At 40.7% G+C, this 24,076-nt stretch overlaps 1 protein-coding gene across 2 annotated transcripts in view; it reads left to right on the top strand.

The window, feature by feature from the left end:
• Positions 1-18,782, top strand: part of egf (epidermal growth factor) — a 95,157-nt gene extending 76,375 nt beyond the window's left edge. Inside the window, exons 21-24 of one of the 2 annotated variants that reach the window (XM_052045463.1) lie at positions 2,972-3,136; positions 5,780-5,885; positions 17,572-17,665; positions 18,454-18,782. In XM_052045463.1, the coding sequence (XP_051901423.1) occupies positions 2,972-3,136; positions 5,780-5,885; positions 17,572-17,665; positions 18,454-18,611 (523 nt within the window). In that variant the 3' untranslated portion in view covers positions 18,612-18,782. The remainder of the gene's footprint in view (positions 1-2,971; positions 3,137-5,779; positions 5,886-17,571; positions 17,666-18,453) is intronic. The other variant, XM_052045474.1, reaches the window with a different exon arrangement.
• Positions 18,783-24,076: the final 5,294 nt, after the last annotated feature.

Here is a 24,076-nt window from a genome sequence, read left to right on the forward strand (position 1 = left end):
AAAGAGGAATAGAGAAAGAGCAAAAACACTAAGAGAAATTAAAATAAAAAGAATATAGTGGTGTCATCTTTGCTGTTTATCTGCTATGACTTCAGGGGGAATGAATGGAATGTAGAACAAGCTGCATTCATGTCATTGCTCCTAGTTCAAATGGAGGAATTGGGTCTTTGTGACACTTTTCACCTCCTCAAAATGTCCTAAAGCATTTTATTGACAACAAAGTAAAGCTTGAAACATAGTGGTCGGTATAATATAGAAGAAGAAGGCGGCCATCCCATAGTCAGGAATATAACAGATGATCGCATATCTGTCTTAATAATGCTGTTTGTGAGAAAATAGGACTGAACATGGGAGTGAACTCTCCTACTTTTTTGTGAAATGGTGCCATGGGATACCTTACTTCCCCCTGAGAGGGGAGAATAGAACATAGAGCATAGAACATAGAACACTACAGCACAGTACAGGCCCTTCGGCCCACAATGTTGTGCCAACATTTTATCCTGCTCTAAGATCTATCTAACCCTTCCCTCACACATAGCTCCCTAATTTTCTATCATTCATGTGTCCATCTAAGAGTCTCTTAAATGTCCCCAATGTATCTGCCCCCACAACTTCTGCAGGCAGTGCATTCCATGCACCCACCACTCTCTGTGTAAAAAACATACTCCTGACATCCCCCTTATACCTTCCTCCAATCACCTTAAAATTATGTCACCTTGTGTTAGCCATTGTCGCACTGGGAAAAAGTCTCTGATTGTCCACTCGATCTATGGCTCTTACCATCTTGTACACCTCTATCAAGTCACCTCTTATCCTCCTTCTCTCCAAAGAGAAAAGCCCTAGCTCACTCAACCTATCCTCATAAGACATGCTCTCCAATCCAGGCAACATCCTGGTAAATCTCCTCTGCACCCTCTCTAAAGCTTCCACATCCTTTGGACACGTTGTAACTTTCCATCCAAAAGCCTCCAGGCCTGGCAGTGGAGAGCTCAATTTTTAGTGATCTCTACAGCTTTTCTTCTCATGGACAAACAGACTCAACCCCTGGTATATTATCAAGACTAGAATGTCTTTGATGAAAATTTAAAAATACTGTTGGAAATCTGACATAAAAATAAAACATGCTGAAAACACTCAGTAGGTCAGGCAGCATCTGTGGAAGGAAAAACAGTCAATGTTTCAGATTTGGGGTCCTTCATCAGAACTGGGAAAGAGAGAAAACAAGTTAGTTTTAGTAGAGAAGGTGAGTGAGGAATGGTCGAACAAAGGGGATATCTCTGATAGGGTGAGACCAGATGACAATGAGGCAGTTAAGTAGCAGCTAAATTCAGATTAAGCTTCATTGTTGCAGATAATAGGAGAAACTACAGAAACCTAATATATCACATATATAACGTATACATACATGTAAATGTGGATACACCCATCAGCATATGTTCCTAATATATATGAGAATGCAATGATACATTTATATTTTAAGTATAGAAATCTACTACAAGATTATGTGCTTTATCTGATGAAAATGGGCTGAATTAAGGATAACCATTCATTCCTGTGTGAGAGCAGAGAACCAGCACCATTTTTCATCCAGAGCATGCCAAATGGCTTAATTGCACCTGCCTAGGTCATAAATGTGTGAGAAAATGGAAATGGATCTCAGAATACATATAGGAATGAATTGGACTGAAAATAGGAAGTGGGTCTGATACAGTGACATTAGTAGGGCCGAACTTCTCTGGCCTTCCTTCCTGGACTAGACCCTGCTAAATTCTGCCTCTGGCCCCACCCACTTTGATGGAGGTGCTGTGACTGTTAATTGGCCATTGGACATGTGCTGGTTCCAGTTTTGGCAGTACACCCAGAGCAAACAAGCAACTAGGGAGTAAGTGCAGGCGAGGGGAGGTGGTGGTGCTGGTTGAAAGTAAGCACAGCAGCCCAGCCACCTGCAATAGTTCTGTGGAAATGGAAGGAGCACTACCGTGTCTCCTGTCTCCCTACTTAAACTGGTAAATTGGTAAATTGGTTTATTATTGTCACATGTACCGAGGTACAGTGAAAAACTTTGTTTTGCATGTCATCCATACAGATCATTTCATACATCAAGGGAAAAACAATAACAGAATGCTGAATAAAATGTTACAGTTACAGAGAAAGTGCAGTGCAGGCAGACAATAAGGGGCAAGGCCATGACGAGGTAGATTGTGAGGTCAAGATTCATACAAGGGGACCGTTGGATAGTCTAGTAACAGCAGGATAGAAGCTGTCCCTGAGCCTGGTGTTGTGTGCTTTCAGGCTTTTGTATCTTCTGCCTGATGGGAGGGTGAAGAAGAGAGAATGTCAGGGATCAGTGGGGTCCTTGGTTTACCAGGGTATCGAGAAATGTAGACAGGGTCCATGGAGGCTGGTTTCAGTGATGTGCTGAGCTATGCCCTCAACTCTCTGCAGTTTCTTGCAGTTACAGGCAGTAAAATAAGTAAAAAGCAAAATATTACCTCCCACTTAGGCAGTCTTTTTGGTTTGCTGATTTGCCTGCTTTAGACTCTGGTACGAAGGCAAAAGATTGCAGATGCTGGATTCTGGAACAAAAAACAGCAGAGTCTGTGGAGGCAAAAGGTGCATGTTGATGATTCGGGTCGAGACCCTGCTTGACCCACTGAGTTCTTGTGTTTTTTGCCTTAGTCCTGCCAATCCAAGCATCACAGCAGTAGTCCTATTTGGCTCAAGCTCCTGGGACAGGCTTTGGGTGAGCAAAGGCCTAATGCCAATGTTCAACAGGCATCCAAGGTAGCTGGCACACCTCCGGAGAGGATCCAGGAGAGAAGTCAACTGCCCACGCTGCCTACTCCTGAGTTTATGCCAAAAGTCTGATATGACCTATTCCACATTGACTTTATATGCACCATATTTTTTAATACAAGACACATTGTATTCCACATCCTCTCTCCTCACTTGTTTTCTGCTAATTTAATAGCTGTCCTAAAGGTTACATGGGAGAGCGGTGTGAGTACAGCGACTTACAATGGTGGGAACTGCATCGTGTTGAGGAAGAGAAGAGGCGTAATGTGGTTATAGCCGTGTGCATGATGGTGCTAATTTGCCTGCTGTCAGTGGGAGCTTGCGTTACATATTGCATCAGGTGAGCCAAACTGGATGATATACAGAATCATAAAGCAACTGTCACAGTGAATTGTATATAAACTAAGATTCATAACATTTCAGGCAGTTTTATATTGATTCTTTATTATCAGAACTCTGGTTTCTGACCTAAAACGCAGACTCTATTCCTCTTCCCACAGATGTATCCTGACCTGTTATTTCCAGTGTTTTCTGTTTTTGTTTTAGATCTCCAGCATTTACCGTTTTTTAAAAAATTTTCAATGATAGGAAAGATTTGACCAGTTCAGTCTAACAATGAAATGGGGCTGTACAGAACTGCCAAATTAGGGCATTGAGATTTAAGAGTCTGAAATTCCTTAGGAATTCCTTGGGAACTTCAGTCTCCCTCCAGGGTTATGATTGGCAATCCATGGTTCACAGGTAAGCCACATAAGTGTAGATTACCAAATGCTAGGTCTGAGGTTTATTTCAATGAATATAACAAAAGAGGAAAGAGAGACAGAGGTGATGAAAGGTATTCAGGACCTTAAGGCCACAACAGCTGAAGAAGTGGCCACTGACAATGTATAGCATTATGGGATATGTGTAGCTGGAGAAGAGCTGAATTCTCAGTGGACTGTAGGGCTTGGCAGATTCCAGAGATAGAGGAAGTTGAAATAGTGACAGCTTTTGAAAACAAGGACAAAAATTTTGAAATCAAGGCATTTTTCAGCTAGGTTGGTGCAATTCAGGAGACTTAAACATCCTCCACAAAAAAATCTGCTCCCCTTTCCCAATCTCAGGTTCCCAATCTTGCCCATTCATTCATTCAGTGACAGAAAGTGAATCAAAATACCCAAGTATTACAGTTCTTGGTTTATGTAGCCAGACCATCAATTTGATACATCCCATGAGTTTTTCTTAATATAGGGGTTAATTATTTGAGGTCAGTGCAGAATAACTGCAGTCTGTGGCACCATCAAACCGAAAGATCTTCCTTGGTGTTTCCAAATTAGGAGCGAGGAGATTGTGCAAAATTGCTGGGAATCAGACAGTGTTGGGGATTGGAATTTTTGGCACTGTTGGAAATGGATACAACAGGAAGTTAAAACAACACAAACATAAGTACAAGAGAATCCTGTTTTTTATATAGCTCCCAAAAATTAGTCAGAGCCAACGTAGAAAGTAACAAAAGGGATAGCTGGGAAAATGTTGGAGGCAAAATAATCTTCACTGGGAAAACTCTTCAACTGGTAAAAAGAAAATATGGAGACAGGATACAGAATGTGGGCTACTGATGGAGATGTGTAGCTCAGAGACACCAGCGATAGATAGTGAATTGGAGCTGCCATCTGAGGTGGCTACAAGAAAGGCTGCCCTGTTTTCCTTCCAGGGCACCTTGTGCAGCAGAAAGGTCTGGAGCAAACCTGGCAGTCCGTGGTATCTGGGATCAATCTGGATACGGGTCCACCAGTTCTGGGAATGGTTTCAGTAGGCAACAGTAAGTTTTGAAGAAATTGCAATGATCCACACCTTTCCTGGTATCAAGTAGATATCTCAGGGTGTTGCTTAGCCATTAGCTCTGAATTGAATAAACACAGCAACTCAGCCTCCACAGCACTCTTGGTCCAATTTCAAATCCTATTCCTTAATACGCTCAGTGGCTTTGTGCTTGTGCCTGAAGTGGACAAATTATCAACATATTGTTTCTCTTAATTCATGTGGCTGGTTAATGAATAGATACTTTGACATAAACTGATCCATTGGTCAGTTTTGAAGGTTTCATTTGACACAGCATCCTCAGCTTCCTTAGGCTGAGAAGTGTTGTCTCCTGAAAAACACTATGATGTTGGAGGAACTCAGCAGGCCAGGCAGCATCTGTGGAGAAAAGCAGGCGGTCAACATTTCGGGTCAGGACCCTTTTTCAGGACTGAAGATAGGAAAAGGGGAAGCCCAATATATAGGAAGGAAAAGCAGAGCAGTGAGAGGTGGACAAAAGAGGGGAGGTGGGGTGGGCACAAGGTGGTAATAGGTAGATGCAGGTAAGAGATAGTGATAGGCAGGTGCAGGGGAGGAGGGGAGAGCAGATCCACCGGGGGATGGGTCAAAGGTAAAAAAAGAGAGAAAAAGAGAGAGAAAAAGAGAAAAAAGACACCAGGAAAAGGAAGAAGAGAAGAAGCATGGTGGGGGGGAGGTGGGTGGGGGGGGGATTACCTAAAGTGGGAGAATTCAATATTCATGCCATTAGGCTGCAAGGTTCCAAGATGGAAAATGCGGTTCCTCCAGTTTGCGTTTGGACTTCTCCTGCCAGTGGAGGAGGCCGAGGATTGACATATCAGTGACAGTGTGGGAGGGGGAGTTGAAGTGATTGGCAACAGGGAGATGCAGATCACGGTTACGGACAGAGCGCAGGTGTTCTGCGAAATGGTCACCTCGTCCACATTTGGTTGCAATAATGTAAAGGAGGCCACTCAAGTGTTGTCTCCTGCCTTTTGTGTGTAAAAGTACTTGCTGAATTTAACACTAAGTAGTTCTACAACTTTTACAATCATGGTCCTTCATTTCTGAAGGAAATAGTTTTTTTTTTACCCTCACCTTCTGATTTAATATTTTAAACACCTCAATCATATCACTGCTAATTGTACATGGAGCTTGGATAATAACAATGGGTTTTGTTTACTAGACACCAGAAACGTTTAAAGAAGAGCCATTATCAGGAAGAAATGAGTCAAACAAGCAGCAGCAGCATTGACAATGTCACCGAAACTTCAACAAACAGTGAACAGCAGGTAATTTTATTAAGGTTAAAATAGGTGCATGATAAATCATGAAACTCCATGTATGAATTTCCCCAGAGGAGCATGATTTGTAAAACAATTTCCAACATTTAAGAATGAAGAAATAACATTGCTAACACTTCAATGCTCCAGGTTTTACCATTAAAATTAAGATTGTTCAGTGCAAATGAAAGGAACTTGTTGATGGCGGGAAAGTGCTCAAAGAAAAGAACATTATTTTTACAATTTCTCTGCCAAAGTTGGAGTGGTGACTGCATTATATCTTACAGGTTTAAATAGCAGTTTGAATTCAATTTCTATGTTTTTATTAAAATTGTATGCACACCCTCATAAGTATTCTGTAATGTTACAGGAATCCAACTAAAGCTCAACAACACTAACAAATTTATGCATCAACAAGGTATATTGTATCTCAACCTCAATTCAGGGAGAATATAATGGAAAAGACAACTCTTCTTTATTAAGCCTTGAAGGGGTGAAATCTCAGCCTTCAAAAAAAATTGAATTTGTTAGTATCCAGGATTTTTTTTCTTTTTGCTAACTTGTGTGGTTTTGAATTTCTTTCACAGTGTTTTTTCTCCAAATATTTGAAAAGGTACAATTAATGATGCAATTCAACATGAAACAGGAGATGATTCATAGTATTTGAAAATTATTTAATACATAAAATCAGAAATTCTAACTAGCCTAATTTATATACAAAGGCTTAATATTTTCATCTTGCATTCCTCTGTACACTTTTTATGCACCATTTTGTCTTATAATTTTTAGTTAATGAGATGGAACCAACAGAGAAAATAGCATGCAAGGATGTGATACAACAGTGTTAAGATAGCACTTTCCAACTTTTATCTTCATAGGAACTCCATTGAACATTGGAATATCTGTGTGACCCTAAAATAATGCAGTTAACATGTATTACAACATCTGTCAAGTGTCTTTGTAACCCCAAATTCAGCTGTGACTTTAATGTTGGCAACCAATTCATTAAGGGTTTGTACAATGAGGTCCACAATTTAGAATATTTAAGTCTTGTATATATTAACACATTTCAAAAATCTTTTGGAAATATATAAAGCAATGAACTTTTATAATTGCCTGTCCTGCTGGAGGCCTAACCATAGACATCTCTTCAACTGATAATAGCAAAAAAAATTATTTCTTACATTTTCAAATGGTGGGAATATTTAATAATTGGAGTTTGGTTATCCAACTTGCTTAGTAATTCAAAACTGGATGAAGTTAGCCAAAAACCAGTAACCTACATGTGAGAAAGGAAGAATATCTTTGATCAAAAAATAGAAATATGAAGTTTCTTTTAAAGCAGGCATTTTTTCACATTCGTAGGATATGGATGTTGCAAACCATCCCTAATCATCTTAAACTGAATGGCTTGATGGCGGTAATGAGTCAGCCTTATTGGTGGCATCGATCTGTTGATTAAGACAGTAGGTTTCCTTTGCTTTAGAATACTGGTGAGCCAGAAAGATCTTTACAATTCAGTGGCTTCACTGTTACCACTATTGGAACTGGCTCCTTATTTCAGGTTTACTTAAATCACTGAATTTAAATACCTTAGCTCCCATGGTGGTAGTCAAAACTATACTCCAACTCATTAGTCTGTGCCTCAGGATTTTATGGTTGCTTCCTTTCTGGAGAAATCCCGGCTTCAACCTGTTTTCTCAACCCTGTAATAATTAATGAAGTATTGCAGGAATGCAAGTGGAATGCAGGCCCAACATCCCATATAGCTTGTCACAAAATAAGAGGGAAAATATAGAATATCTTATTTTCCCTTTCATACTATCCTGAAAGTCATCTCACTAATTTCACTGAAGCGGAATCTGCCATATTTGTGCTCAGATGCTTCAACAGAGTTCTTTCTTTAACTTAACAACTCCAATTGCTAATCTTTTTTTTGACCTTGTGGGTCCCTATTTTGATATCGTATTCTTAGATCATTTTATTGGGTCCAGGTGTCAATAGTTTCATTACTTTTAAAGTCTGGATAGTATTTAATTAGTAAAATGGATGATTAATATAACTACACAGTTGACTGTATTAGTTCACTGTTCACTGACATTACATAAGTTCAAGTAACTTTATTATCAAACCTAATTGCTAAGTGTGTGGTATAGACTGCAAAAGTATTTGAACTGTTTACTTGGACCTTGATTACCAATGAGTTAACAACAAAGCAAACCACTGTTGTATATTTTACTTCTTCATTTATTAAGTGGAAAACTGACCCTATATTTGCTTCAAACTGTAATCTAAACTAGATGAGACATGCTCGTGGTGATGCGAAAGATTCATTGTGCAAGCTTGTATAACGAGGAATGCAGTATCAATTTTCTGTAGTTTAACACACACAGATCTATTTACGCATGGTATTAACCCTATTCTGGGTAGACATATGCGATCACTGAACTATACCTTCTCTATGGTACAACATTTCTTTTATTTTACCTTCTTTATTATTCTACACATAAAAGGATGTGATGTTATAAACCAAAGCATCGTCACAAGAGAGATTTCCTCTCAGCACCTGCATTCCACAAATATCTAACTCTTTTAGGAGAATCTACTACTCTTTTGGACCTTAAGTTAATGATAAAACAAACCTGTTCTTAATATTAAGGACCTGACTGATTCACCATAACATATCAAAAAATTAGACAAATCACACAGCACTCTGTGGAGCACTTGATAGTGAGTCCTGAGTGTTAACTTCACCTCTATATTTCTGAACTGATAACGATTAAAGAGACATAACTACAGGAGACAAGATTTGCTCCTGAATTTTTAGGAGTACATAACATTTAAGAAGTTTAAGAAGCTGGGAAAAGTTGGACAAGTGCCTCTATTAATTAATTAGAGAAATAAGAAGGGAATGCACTAAGTTCAGGAAAGAGAATGCAGAGATTAATAAAGGTAATAAGTCACTTGTGGGAGTGTTGTACAGAGCACCCTCTAATAGTAACTACATCGTAGAATGGAGTATAAAAGAAGAAATAATCGGAGCTTGTCAGAAAGGTATGGCAATAATCATGGGGAATTATAATCTACATAAAGACTGGAAAATTCAGATGAGGAAAAATCAGCAAAGGAAGCCTAGCAGAGTTCATGGAGTATTTTTGTGACAGTCTCTTAGAACAGTACATACTGGAAACAAGCAGAGGACAGGTTATACTATACTCAGCATTGTGTGACAAGATAAAATTAATTAATGAGCTCATACTGAAGACACCTCTGTGTAGCAGTGATCATAAGACGAATGTTACATTCGGTTTGAGGAAGACAATAATGAATGCAGGACTATACTTCAAACTAGCACAGAAGCAAAACACAGAGCACTGCAGGGTTGACTTTGTTTTTTTTCAACCATGCATTGAATCTTCAGACTTTCACTTTGCAGTGTGAGTCAATTGTAATTAATCTGAGGCACTGTAATCAATCCTCACTGAAACAGCCTTATTATTACAATACATTCATTAAGCCATTTCTTTCCTTGTAAATTGGTAAATTGGTTTAGTATTGTCACATGTACTGAGGTACAGTGAAAAACTTGTCTTGCATACCGTTCATACAGATCAATTCATTACAATAGTGCATTGAGTTTAGTACAGGGTTTAAAACAATAACACGAGTGCAGAATAAAGTGTTATAGTTACAGAAAAAGTGCAGTGCAAGTAGACAATAAGGTGCAAGGTCATAATGAGGTAGATTATGAGGTTGAGAGTCCTGCTTAACATGATAAGGAAACATTCAATAGTCTTATGACAGTGGGATAGAAGCTGTCCTTGACCCTAGTGGTACGTGCTCTCAGGCTTTTGTATCTTCTGCTCAATGGGAGGGGGGAGAAGAGATGTCCAGGGTGGGTGGGGTCTTTGATTATGTTGGCTCCTTTACTGAGGCAGTCGAGAAGTTATAGACAGAGTCCATGGAGGGGAGGCCGGTTTCTGTGATGTGCTGAGCTATGTCCACAATTGTCTGCAGTTTCTTTCTGGTCACTGGCAGAGCAGTTGCCATACCAAGCTGTGTGGTTCCCATCCCCCGCCACTCTAGTCCCTAAACCCTCCAAAGTAGCACCAACAAACCTTCCAGCGAGGATATTGGTTCCCCTCCAGTTCAGATGCAAACCGTCTTGTTTGTACAGGTCCCACCTTCCCAGGAAGAGAGCCCAATGATCTGTAAATCTGAAACCCTCCTTCCTGCACCAGCTCCTCAGCCATGTATTGAACTGCTCTATGCATCTATTTCTCACCTCACTAGCATGTGGCAAGGGTAATAATCCTGAAATTACAACTCTGGAAGTCCTGCTTTTTAACTTTCTACTTAGCTCCTTAAAATCCCTTTGCAGGACCTCATCCCTCCTCCTGCCTATGTCATTGGTACCTATATGCATCACGACCTCTGGCTGCTCACCCTCCCTCTGTACCTGCTGCGAGACATCCTTGCCCCGGCACTAAGGAGGCAACACACCAGCCTGGAGTCTTGATTGCGGCCACAGTAACGTCTGTCTGCATCCCTTACTATCGAGTTCCCTATCGCTGTCACTTTGCCTGACTTCACCCTTCCCTTCTTTGCCTCAGAGCCAGGCACAGTGCCACTGACCTGGCGACTGCTGCTGGCCTCTGAAAGGTCATTCCCCCCCCCCCCCCCAACAGTATACAAAGAGGTATACATGTTACTGAGAGGAATGGCCACAGGGGAACTTGCACTGTCTGCCTACTCCCCTTACTTCTCCTGGTGGTCACCCATATCTATCTGTAGCCTGTGCCTTAGATGTGCCCACCTCACTAAAACTTTCATCTATGATATCCTCAGCATCCTGGATGATCCTGAGTGCATCCAACTTTCTTTCCTTCTAGTCTCAAAATTGATTTGAACTAAAAAGCTTTGTCTGCAGTGATTCACTTAGAGCATTTTGAACATTGTATGAGATCCTTCACAAGTTATTTGGTTGCCTTAGATGCCTTTATAGCAAGCAAAAAAGAACTCAGGAGCAAACAAACTGAGAAGTCATGAAAAAACTAACATTTTCTTTTTTAAGTCCAGCTGTTGATGACAGAGATTGGAGCAATGGCTCAGTTTCCCTGCTTCATTGACTTTTGACCTCAGCCATGTGGAATAACTATTGTGCACAGGGTCCAAGTGACCATTTTAGAACAAGAGGAGGAAACATTGTCATGTAGGGGAGAGAGGCCTGGGATAGGGGTTGGGGAAAGTCCAGGGTGTCAGCTGAGGAGCGATTGAGACCTTGAGGGAGAATGGGGGGATGAGGGATGTTGGTGGGGTATTTGGGGTTACAACTGGTTGACGGGGAGGGGTGGCAGGTGTAGTATGCCAGAGTTCTAAGCAAGGTTGTGTTTCTGTTACAAACAGGAAAGCAGATGTGGTGCCTGGGAATCTAAATTTCTTTTTAAATGAATAAACCTACCTGAAGCCTGTTGCCGGCAATGGTTGTGATGGGTTGGGAACCACACAGGCAGATTGTCTAAGTTTTGCTGAAGAAAGCCTCACATTGGTTGTACAGGCCTATTCTCCTTTGACTGGCCCTCACAGTGGGGTGCAAACAGCACTGTAAGTGGGGTGCAAACAGCACTGTAAGTGACATCCAGATGTGTGTTACGTGCCATAGGATGCTACCTGCTCATGTCTGGGTTTCTCTGTCCGTTGGAACATTCTGCACCAAGAGGACATGGGGGATAAACTTACAAGCATGCAGTCAGCTTTCTGAGAGAATTCTAACATGTAACATCCACAAACATTGTGTGAAGTAATGACATCTCTGGGCTAAAATTTATCAAAGCAGCCAAGCTCTTGATATTTTATCAAGAGCCATAGGCAAAGGAAAGAGATCTAAAGGCAGAATTAAACCATTCAATCCATCCAAAGTCTGTATTCAGAAAAAAATACCACAGAATTACAGGATCTTTTATGTCTGTAATTTTATTTTGTGAGTGGTTATAAACTGCTTGAGCTTTGCTCCCTTCTTTCAATATCCCAGTGACACTGTTTCATTAATCACTTACAGGTGCCAGTTTGATCCATATAATGTTTACTGGACAGAGAAGTCTTTGTTCATTAACCAATATAGAGTGTAGAATAGCTAACATCTAAGGGAAAATTCATTAAAGCTCTGTTCCTGTAGACAATTTTATGCTGTTTTTATGCTATGTAACTTGCCCTTTGTTCAGGTGATGAACTCCAATTTTTGTTTAGCTTTCCTAATTGTTGGTGTGCAAACTTGTGTCATGCCAGAGCGCTCACCAGTATTTTTGAAAGTCGCTCAAGTTATTTTCTCTGAGGTCCCTTATCTAGAACTTTTTTTTATTTTGATAACATTTACGAAGAGAAAAATTCGTCATTGGTCGTTGGCACTAGGCACGTGCAAGAGTATCGGATGTCAATTGCACTCACCTTCTGCAAATGCGCAGAGAGGTAAATGCAACCAACCACCATTGTTTGCATGAATATTCGGCACCAGCAACTTGGTTTTCATCCATTTTTGGGATCTGGATATTGCTGGCAAAGCCAACATTTATTGCATGTCCCTAAATTGCCCTTGAGAAGGTGGTGGGGAGAACTAAAGTCCTTCCGGTTGAGGTACCCCCACAATGCTGCTGGGTAGGGAGTTCCAGGATTTAGACTGAGTGACATTGACAGACATGAAATACATTTCCAAGTTCGGATATTATGTGCCTTGAAGAGGAACCTGAAGGTTGTGGTGCACCTTCTGCCCTCATCTTTCTTGGTGGTGGAGGTTATGGGTTTGGGAGGTGCTTTTAGACTCCCTGAGGCAGTAACTGCAATTAATTTGGTAGATGGCGTACTGCAGATATTGTGTGTTGGTGGTGGAGCAAATGAATGCTTAGGGTGGTTGAGCCACTTGACACAGGATACCTAGCCTCTGACCTGCTCTGGTAACCACAGTATTTATGTGGCTGGTCCAGTGGAGTATCTGGTCAATGGTATTGTTGATGGGGGACTCAGTGATGGCAATGCCATTGACTGTGAAGGCTGGTGGCGGACTCTTTTTAACTGAAGATAGTGAATATCTGGCGCTTCTGTGACACAAATGTTAATCGCCACCTATCAGCCATGCCTCAATGTTGTTTATGTCTTGCTTCAACCATTCGTGGGGTGTTCCATTTGCTGAGGAGTTGCAACTGGTGAAGTCATCAGTGAACATCCCTTCTTACGACCTCATATTCTCATACTTTGTAGAGGGTGGCCAGTCAGCCCATCAAACCTAGTCCCCCATGTATTTCCCTGTAACCCCATCTCTCTCGCATGTCCATCAACTCCACCCTGATTCTCCCACCACCCACCTACATGAGGGATTGTTTACAGTAGCCAATTAATCTCTAAAAGAACACATCTTTGGGATGTGGGAGGAAACCAGAGCACTCAAAGGAAATCTACATAAGAATGTGCAAGTTCCACACATACAACGTCAGCGATCAGGATCAGAGCCAGGTCTCTGGAGTTGTGAGGCAGCAGCAATGTCTGTTGCATCACTGTGCCATCCATTGATTGATCATTGATGAAGTAGCTGAAGATGGTTGGCCCTTGGACACAGCCGTGAGGAATTCCTGCAGTGATGTCCTGGGGCTGGAATGATTGACTTCTGACAACCATAACCAGCTTCTTTTGTGCAAGGTGTGACTCCAACCACTGGAAGGTTTTTCCTTTGATGCAAATTGACTTCCATTTTACCAGGGTGCCTTGATGCCACATTCTGTCAAGTGCTGCCTTGACATCAATGACAGTCACTCTCATCTTACCCCTGGAATTCATTTCTTTTGTCCATGTTTGGACCAAGGTTGTGATGAGCTTTGGAGCAGAGAACTCCTGAGGAAACCTCAACTGAACTTAGTGAATAGGTTGTTGGAGAGTGTCACTTGATAGCATTTTTGACTACAGGTTCTATCACTTCGCTGATGATTGAGTAGACACCCATTGGCCAGAAATTGGATTTCATAAATGGGACATTTGTGATTTTTCACAATGGGTGATTTTTCACATTGCCAGGTTTGTGATTATACTGGAACAATTTGGCTAAGGGCTCAGCTAGTTCTGAAGCACAGCTCTTCAGTACTACTACAGCAAGATCTTCCCCTTAAAAAAGTGTCTTATCAGACTCCGTCCCAAACCTATTAGTTTCTTCACTAAACAAATACCTTAAATAATTATGTTCCAATACAACTTTTTATCCTGTTCTATGATTCTGCAGGAGAAAATTATTAGATTGTGGAACTCCTGTATGAACATGATGGTCTGAATAGTTCTATGCTAATCAATCCTGAGTTCTAACATGTTGTAGATGAACCTTCAAAACTACAAGTGCAGCATGCTCTATGATCTGCTACAAGTGGCTGTTGCTGGATGATGCTACTCTGTCTGAATTTTCGTCATCTTCAATCAACCTCCTTATGTGCTCAAAACTTGTATTACTGAGCAATGGATGCTTGATGCATCAAATGGTGGTTGCCAACAGACCATGACTTCAAAATCCATTGCTCAAGCTTTTTGAATTAGCCTGAGCAAATGCACCCCAAGAAATTGAAGCTGCCTTTTGTGCCAGAGTGCAGTTATGAGAAAATTCACTTGTTGGCTATGGACAATGATTAGGCTGGATAAGCCTTTAGGCATTAGAACATAGAACAGTGCGGCACAGGAACAGCCCTTTGGCCCATGATGTCTGTGCTGACCATGACGCCAATTTAAACAACACATCTGCCTGCACATCGTTTTCCTTCCATTCCCTGCCTGTTCATATGTCTGTCCTCCTTAACATTGCTATTGCGTCTACTTCCACCACTTCCCTGGCAATGCGTTCCAGGCACCCACCACTCTCCACGTAAAAAAACTTGCCTTGTAAATCTCCTTTATACTTCCCCCCTCCCTCACCTTAAAGCTATGTCCTCTAGTATTTGACATTTCCACCCTGAGAAAAAGACCCTTGACTATCTGCCCTATCTATGCCTCTCATAATTTTATATACTTCTATCAGGTCACCCCTTAAAACATCAAATTTATCAATTTGATTTCTTTTTGTGAAACTTCATAAATTTTCCAATAAACTTCAGCAACTCTGCCTGAGCGTTAAACTTTTTCCCGTTCTTCGTGGCTGACATTGACTGGAAGACACAGGAGTGGTAGGAGATAGTGGGCTGGAGAGTAAAGCGTGGGGTATAGGACAAGAAGAATGATGGAGTAGTGAGAAGTGCAGCTTGAGAGAGAGATGGATTGAGATGCACTTGCTTTGAGGAAGAAAGTTGAGTTGAAGTATTTTTGACAGGCTTCATGGGGGGACAGAGGTGATGAGGAGAACACAGGATGGGCCACACTAGAAGAAAAGTTGCAAACACAGAGAATGTAAGGTCAGACTAGATGGTAGTGAGAGAATAAAGATTATAGATTTGTAAAGATTGTGTTACGAACCAGCAACAAAAGAAACACACTGAGTCATGATTCAGTGTTAAAAACTACTTTATTAATAACTACTTATGATAATAAGAAAAATAAAAGTAAAAATGTTAGAATGTTCGAAGTAAGAATGTTAAACCTTGAGCATTAACCCCAAAACTAAACTCGTCATGTGTGTGTGGCAAAGTCCCAAACTCCAAGTCCAGGAATGGTTCTTAAAGTTCAGTTCAGCAAGCTGTAAGGTGAAACATGAGCAAAGGCTTCTTCAACAACCACCGTTGTCTGAATATAAGACGTAGATGTAGAGAACATAGAGCTTAATTACGAAATCCAAATGTTCCACGATGGAACCCAAATGACACCTCAGTGTTTACTCGATAGTGACTTCCTCACCCCGAAAAGCATCCGAATCGTGGTCGTCCACACAAATACCTGTTTCCCTCTACAGGTCAGCCACAAAGTGAACTCCACTGGATTACTCCTAATTTCCATACGTGGATTGTAGTAACAGACACAGTTATTGTTTCTCATCCATCGATAGAGAAACTAGCAGGCTGGTGTCTCTCTCCCTTTTCTCTCTCTCTCTTCTCTTACTGACTTCAACTGACCTCTTCAACAACGTCATTACGTCCTTTATCTTCTGTTGAAGTAAGCACGCCACACACACACACACACACACACACACACACACACACACACACACACACACACACACACACACACACACACACACACACACACACACTACTAGCTCTATCTTAAAGGGACATTCACCGAGTCTGTAACAATTGTAGATTATAGATAGGATGAAACAGGGCAAAACAGGAGTATTGGGATGGACAAAGACTGTGGGTAATCCTTGAAAGCAGAAAAAGGAAGGAGAAACAGAGACAGAAAACCACAGGAAGTCAGGAGGATCCTTGTAGAGAACAGATGCTAACATTTTAGACATACACTCTGATGGGGTTGGAAGGTATTACAACTTGACAACATTTGCAAGGAATAGAACAAAGTAAGGAGCAAGGAAGGGAACGATGAAAATAGAGGCATAAGCACACACACATACAGACAGACACACACAGACAGACACACACACATACAGACAGACACACACACATACAGACAGACACACACAGACAGACACACACACATACAGACAGACACACACATACAGAAAACACACAGACATGCAGACTCATACGGACAGGCACACACACACACATACATACAGATAGACACACACATATACAGATACACACACACATACAGACACACATGTACAGACAGACACATACAGGCAGACACACACATACAGACACAGATATGCAGACAGACAGAAACATACAGACAGACACACAGACATACAGACACACATATACAGACAGACACATACAGACAGACACACATACAGACACATATGCAGACAGACAGAAACATAGACAGACATACAGACACACACATACAGACAGACACACAGACATACAGACACACATATACAGACAGACAGACACATACACAGGCAACACACACACAGACAGAGACACACATACACATATACAGACAGACACACAAACAAACAAACAGATACATAGAACAGGAAGTACAGTGATCTGCAAAAATGCTTAGGCGGGAAAAATGGTTAAAAGATTGATCTGATATTAACTTGTAATTCAGCAAACATGTCTCGAATTTCACCAAAATATCTTGAGATATTTCAGTTTCTCAGTTATGTTGTTGTAGTAGTCCAGGAGTTATAACTTATTTTTCTAAAATCTTAAATCAATACATTAACAGACAAAATTAATAGTAAGGAAAGGAAGGTTATAACCACAAACATGGATATAAAAGTCATTAACAGAACATGAAGTATCTGGTAATAGGTATTTGCAACTTTTTCTTGCAACTTAATGAATCATTACCTAGCTAAAGAAAAATTTCTGATGGGAAAAGATTTTAGAGGGAATATATTCGGAGATTTCTGCTGAACTAAAAATAAGCATGTTGTCACTAATGCCAGTGGTCTTACTAAAGAATTAGAGAAAGAGGATCAATAAAACCCCATTTCCTAAAACTAATTACTGACAAACAGAAAACTTTGTTCATAATATTGAAATTTACCTTTATAACAGGAACAAAATCTCTGCAATAACATGGGTATCCGTATTTTGTTTTGAAGTTATATATGTTATATCTCATTGGATTTAATATTTATTTGAAATCTACTCCATTACTATTTCAGTCTTTCACTGCAGTGGAACCTAATTGGAAGTTTGGAGACGCAAGTATAGTCCATATTATCGCAGTTGAAACTCATGACCATGCCGCAGAATCAGGTTGGTAGAATTCTTTTTGTGTTGGAATTTTATGTGAGATTTTTAGGGTGGAATTGATTCTAACTTTCAACTCATCATATTTTGACCTAACAATAATTTTAAATCTATAAATATGTAATTACAGTTTCATTGATGTTGATGTAAAAATGAAGTGTAGATTTTCAATAGGAATATAATATAATATATAGGAATATAATACCTCATGCTGGATTACAAGGTGCTGGAATTTGTTTCTCTGTAAATAATATTGACAGTTTTATGTCCATTTTTATATTTGTAACATGCATTCATTTTTGAACAATGTATTACCGCCACATTTGAGACTCTTTGCAATGAAGAAATGAATGTAAGATTACTAAAACTGGAAGAAATTATAATGTAAATATTATTTTCAGAGATTTCAAAAGCCCTGTACCCACATCTACAGGGAGTTGTAAAATTAACACTACTGTGTTCACTTCAAACCTGCAATTAATAAGTCCAGATTTAATGCCACTCTGTCATTATTGTTTTTTATCAAATGTAATTGAAGTCCCATATTTTAATGTATCACAAAACCAACAAAAGGGAAAATAAAGTTGAAAACTTCATTTTGATAAACAATACTAATGTTACTCACCTTCAACCTATATCCAAGCTGATAAAACAACTGGGGATAGTTATATTTTATATTTTATTTTTGACATAGACCTTTTTTACAATCTTTAAGAAGATAAGAAAAAAACAACTGGATTGATGTGCATTATTTAATGCGACCCAAAATGTATTTATTTTTATTGTGTTACCAGCAGAATGTGCAATACCTGCAGCATGCCATGATGGAGCTGGTTGTCATTTAAAGGAGATGAAAAGTCAATGTCTTCACCAACAACTGCCGCACGATCACATGAAAGAGACAGCAACATATCCCAGGAGCCTCCCTACTAGATCCCCACTACCACCATGAGCCAATCTCACTTATCTTGGCAACAGCCAGAGTGCCTTCACTGAACCATGAATCAAGGACATTCACTTAAGCACTAACCTGTTAGGATGGAAAGCCTTCACTGAAGACAATGAATAAGATTGTTGATTGAATTCATTTATGTAAAATTAAATCCATGGATTATCAACTTTAGGAACTGTCCCAGTGTTTCTGCTGCAAATATTTTCCACCATTTACTACTTGATTGGTCAATTTATAAACTAGTCTTCTCATCAGTTTTTCACTTTTTTAGGTAAAATGCATTTATTCCAGCAGATTGCCAGTATTGTTGCTGATAATGCTCGCAATTCTCCTAATGAAACTTCATGTTTAATAATTCAATTGTTTCTGGGAACAAAGTGGGTGGAAAAATAACCAGAACAAGGAGATTGTTTGCTGTGTTGCAGAACAATGGGATTGGAGATAAAAGACTGGATGGTGGAAACACTCAGCAGATCAGAAAGCATCTGTGGAGAAAGAAGCAGAATTAATGTTTTGGGTCAAAGACCTTTTGTCAGAATGGGATTCGAGGGATTAGTAAACATTAGGCTGTAAAAGTACTTGCAAATACTGCTACCTCAAAGAAGTGTCATCTATTGCTATTCAAATGATTGGTATGTAGAGTGAAATGATAGCTGGATATATTGAAGTAAGTTTTCATCTTGACTCTCCATTGTGGAGATCATTGCATTTCCACTTCAGTAATTTGAAGAGAATGGGAATTGGGCTTATTTCACAAGTGATGGGCAATCCTCACTGACAGATTCCCTGTGTCCACTGATGAAGACAAATAGTTTCTCCAGCTATTGATGAAAACACAAAGATCAATTTTTGGCTTTAGTGAAAAATTCTTAGGGGAATTTAACGATGTGATTGGCCCAATTCCACAGTTCACAGGTTGTACAATGACTCCTTATGCTTGTATTGCTTAGTTATAAAAGTGCAGTTTATAGATGGACTACAAACCGTACTCCACATTAGGTCAGGGTTTTACTGCAAGCAGCATTTTGATATTGTACTGTTTATTGTGCTGAACTGAACCACTATCTCTGTCACTCTGGGTAGAGGAGCCCTGTACAAACAAGCTTAAGTGCAGAGCTGCTGTGAAAAACCCGGTTAAATTTTAACATTAATCACATTTTTAATAAGTTATAAATGAAACATATTGGGTAAGAGTGTGCTTGGGGATAAGCTGGATAAGCATCAAAGATCTTCCTGCCCTGCATATTAATATTATCCTTTAACATTAAGGGGGAAGATATTCTTTCAGTACCACTTATTAAAAAGTTTAATGCTTTATTATACATTGAGAAAATCTCCCCTTGTGTGGACCTACATCTGCATTTGGTCTGTGTTGAAACAGCTGATGACATCCAGTACACATATTGCCTGCAACACTTTGGAGAGCAGGGAATAAAATTAAGCAGATTCCTAACTTGGTCCAAATCTCCATCCAGGGCCACTTGTTCCAGTTGCCCTGATGGATCCATCACCCGCAGCAGTTTCCTTTCTTCTGTTGTTAAAGTGCATGCCTTTGGTGACATAAATTATATTGCAGTTTATTGAAAATATTTGTCTGTCCTCTGATCCCAAGAAAGGAAGGGGTTACAAGTAAAGGGAAGGAGTCCTGTCCTACCACACTTCTATTGGTGGATCAGGATCACAGGGAAATTGAGCCCTCATAGCACCATGTTTGAAGTACGTACACAGTAGTTTTACAAGAACCTCTAGTCATTGAGAGATTATTGCGAGTGGAAATAAAAATTCCCTACTACATTTTAGGGCTTATGTCAGAAGCAGTTTATTTGCCTGTCATTAGTATATATTAACAAAATTTATCTTTAATTCTAACCATGAAGTGTATTTGCACCAACTGCAAATATAGTTGATCTACAACAGTTTATGTATAAGGACAAAGTTGGCAAATCTACCTTTAATTACCGATGGCTACAATGTCTTCTTGCCCTAGCGTTTTGTATGTTTATGTTTACAAGTAGACAGTCAAATGGAAATGAAATACTTTTCCAGCATTTTATAGTATAGCTTTTGCTTTAAACAAACACTAACATTTATTTCGAAAACTTTGGTTTTAAAATATTTCTGCCAAAGAGGAAAAGGATGAAATAAGACAGAATGCACAACAACTAAAGACAGGGGGTGTTTGTTTTCCATACTTGGATGTTTTACTTACTTTCCATTGCTGCCTGGATTTTTGATAGTTAAAAGCACAGATTATGAAATGATGGGCTATTTGGATATGAATGTAAGAGGTATGATTAGTAAGTTTGTAGATGATGTACAAAATTGCTGTTGTTGATTGTGAGGAGGGTAGTCTTGGGCTGCAGGATGATATTAATCAATTGGTAAGAAGGACAGAACAATAGCAGAGGGCATACAAATGAATGGTAGGGCCCTAGGGAGTATTGAGGAACACCAGGACCTTAGTGTACATGTCCATGAGCCCCTGAAAGTGACAGCATAGGTAGATAAGGTGGTAAGGAAAGTATTTGGGATACTTGCCTTCATTACTGGATCATAGATTTAGGAATAGGAAAGTTATGGTACAGCTATATGAAACATCAGTTAGGCCACAACTGGAGTACTGTGTGTGGTTCTGGTCGCCACATCATAAAGAATAATGTGATGCACTGGAGAAGGTGCAGAAGTAGTTCACCAGAATGCACCAGAATGTTGCCCGAGTTGGAGTGCTTCAATTGTAACTGGATGCCTTGAAATTTTTTTCCCCATGGAGCAGATAAGGCTGTTTGGGGACCTGATTTCAGGCAGACAAAATTATGAGGGGCATAGTTAGGGTAGACAGAAAGAAACCTTTCCCCAGAGGGTATAGAACCATAGAACCATAGAACAATACAGCACAATACAGGCCCTTCGGCCCACCATGTTGGGCTGACCTTCAAACCACACCTAAGACTATCTAACCCCTTCCTCCCACATATCTCTCTATTTTGAATTCCTTCATATGCTTACCTAACAGTCTCTTGAACTTGACCAATGTATCAGCCTCCACCACCACCCCAGGCAGCGCATTCCATGCACCAACCACTCTCTGGGTGAAAAACCTCCCTCTGACATATCCTTTGAACTTCCCACCCATTACCTTAAAGCCATGCCCTCTTGTATTGAGTATTGGTGCCCTGGGAAAGAGGCGCTGGCTGTCTACTCTATCTATTCCTCTTTATATTTTGTACACCTCTATCATGTCTCCCCTCATCCTCCTTCTCTCCAATGAGTAAAGCCCTAGCTCCTTTAGTCTCTCCTCATAATCCATACTCGCTAATCCAGGCAGCATCCTGGTAAATCTCGTCTGCACCCTTTCCAACGCCTCCACATCCTTCCTATAATGAGGCGACCAGAACTGGACACAGTACTCTAAGTGTGGTCTAACCAGAGTTTTGTAAAGCTGCATCATTACCTCATGGCTCTTAAAATTGATCCCACAACTTATGAAAGCTAACATATCATAAGCTTTCTTAACTACCCTATCCACCTGTGAGGCAACTTTCAGTGATCTGTGGATATGAACCCCCAGATCCCTCTGCTCCTACACACTACCCAGAATCCTGCCATTAACCTTGCACTCCACCTTGGAGTTTGTCCTTCCAAAGTGTACCACCTCACACTTCTCCAGATTGAACTCCATCTGCCGCTTGTCAGCCCAGCTCTGCATCCTATCAAGATCCCTTTGTAAGCTTCGACATCCCTCCACACTATCCACAACACCTCCAATCTTTGTGTCATCTGTAAGCTTGCTAACCCACCCTTCCACCCCCTCATCTAAGTTGTTAATAAATATCACAAAAAGTAGAGGTCCCAGAACTGATCCTTGTGGCACGCCACTAGTCACAGCCCTCCAATCCGAGTGCACTCCCTCCACCACAACCCTCTGCTTTCTACAGGCAAGCCAATTCTGAATCCACACGGCCAAGCATCCCTGGATCCCTTGGCCTCTGACCTTCTGAAGAAGCCTACCATGTAGAACCTTGTCAAACGCCTTACTAAAATCCATGTAGACCACATCTACTGCACTATCCTCATCAATCTTCCTGGTCACCTCCTCAAAGAACCCTATCAGGCTTGTGAAGCAAGATCTTCCCTTCAGAAATCCATGCTGGCTGTCCCTAATCAGTCCATGATTCTATAAATGCTTATAGATCCTATCTCTTATAATCCTTTCTAACAGCTTACCCACCACAGATGTAAGGCTCACTGGTCTGTAATTACCTGGACTATCCCTACTACCTTTTTTGAATAAGGGGACAACATTCGCCACCCTTCAATTGTCTGGTACCATTCCCGTAGACAACCAGGACACAAAGATCCTAGCCAATGGTTCAGCAATCTCCTCCCTTGCCTCACACAGCAGCCTGGGGAATATTCAGGCCCCAGGAACTTATTAATGTTTTTTTATTTACAGCGTGGTAACAGGCCCTTCTGGCCCAATGAGTCCGCACCACCCATTTTAAACCCAAATTAACCTACCCGTACTTCTTTGCAATGTGGGAGGAAACCGGAGCGCCCGGAGGAAACCCATGCAGACACGGGAGAATGTACAAACTCCTTACAGACAGCTACGGGAATCGAACCGCAATCACTGGCACTGTAATAGCGTCGCACTAACCACTACGCTACCGTGCCGCCCTAACTCTGTCCTAATATTTTCTAACAGCTCCAACACATCCTCTCTCTTGATATCTACATACTCCAGAACATTACCCTTACCAACACTGTCCTCAGCATCATCAAGACCCCTCTCCTGAAGAGAAGTATTCATTGAGAACCTCACCCACTTCCACAGCTTCCAGGCACATCTTCCCACCTTTTTCTTTAATCGGACCTACCTTTACCCTAGCCATCCTTCTGTTCTTCATGTATGAATAAAAAGCCTTGGGATTCTCCTTAACCCTACTCGCCAAAGCCTTTTCATGTCCCCTTCTTGCTCTCCTCAGCCCCTTCTGAAGTTCCTTCCTTGCTACTTTATATTCCTCACGAGCCCTATCTGATCCTTGCTGCTTACACCTTATGTATGCTGCCTTCTTCTTCCTAACTAGTTGTTCCACCTCTCTTGTCACCCTGCCATTCCTTCTCTGCCTCACTGGGACAAATTTATCCATAACATCCTGCAAGAGATCACTGAACATCGACCATATCTCCATAGTACATTTCCCTTCAAAAATGTCATCCCAATTTACACTCTCAAGTTCTCGCCTTATAGCCTCATAATTCGCCTTTCCCCAATTAAATATCTTCCCATCCTCTTTGCTCCTATCCCTGTCCATGACAATGCTAAAGGTTATGGAGCAGTGGTCACTGTCCCCCAGATGCTCACCCACCGAGAGATATGTCACCTGACCTGGTTCATTACCTAATACTAGATCTAATATGGCATTCCCTCTAGTCAGCCTGTCAACATACTGGGACAGGAGTCC

This window comes from Pristis pectinata, chromosome 2 (genome assembly GCF_009764475.1).
Source record: "Pristis pectinata isolate sPriPec2 chromosome 2, sPriPec2.1.pri, whole genome shotgun sequence".
In the NCBI taxonomy this organism is placed as follows: Eukaryota; Metazoa; Chordata; class Chondrichthyes; order Rhinopristiformes; family Pristidae; genus Pristis; species Pristis pectinata.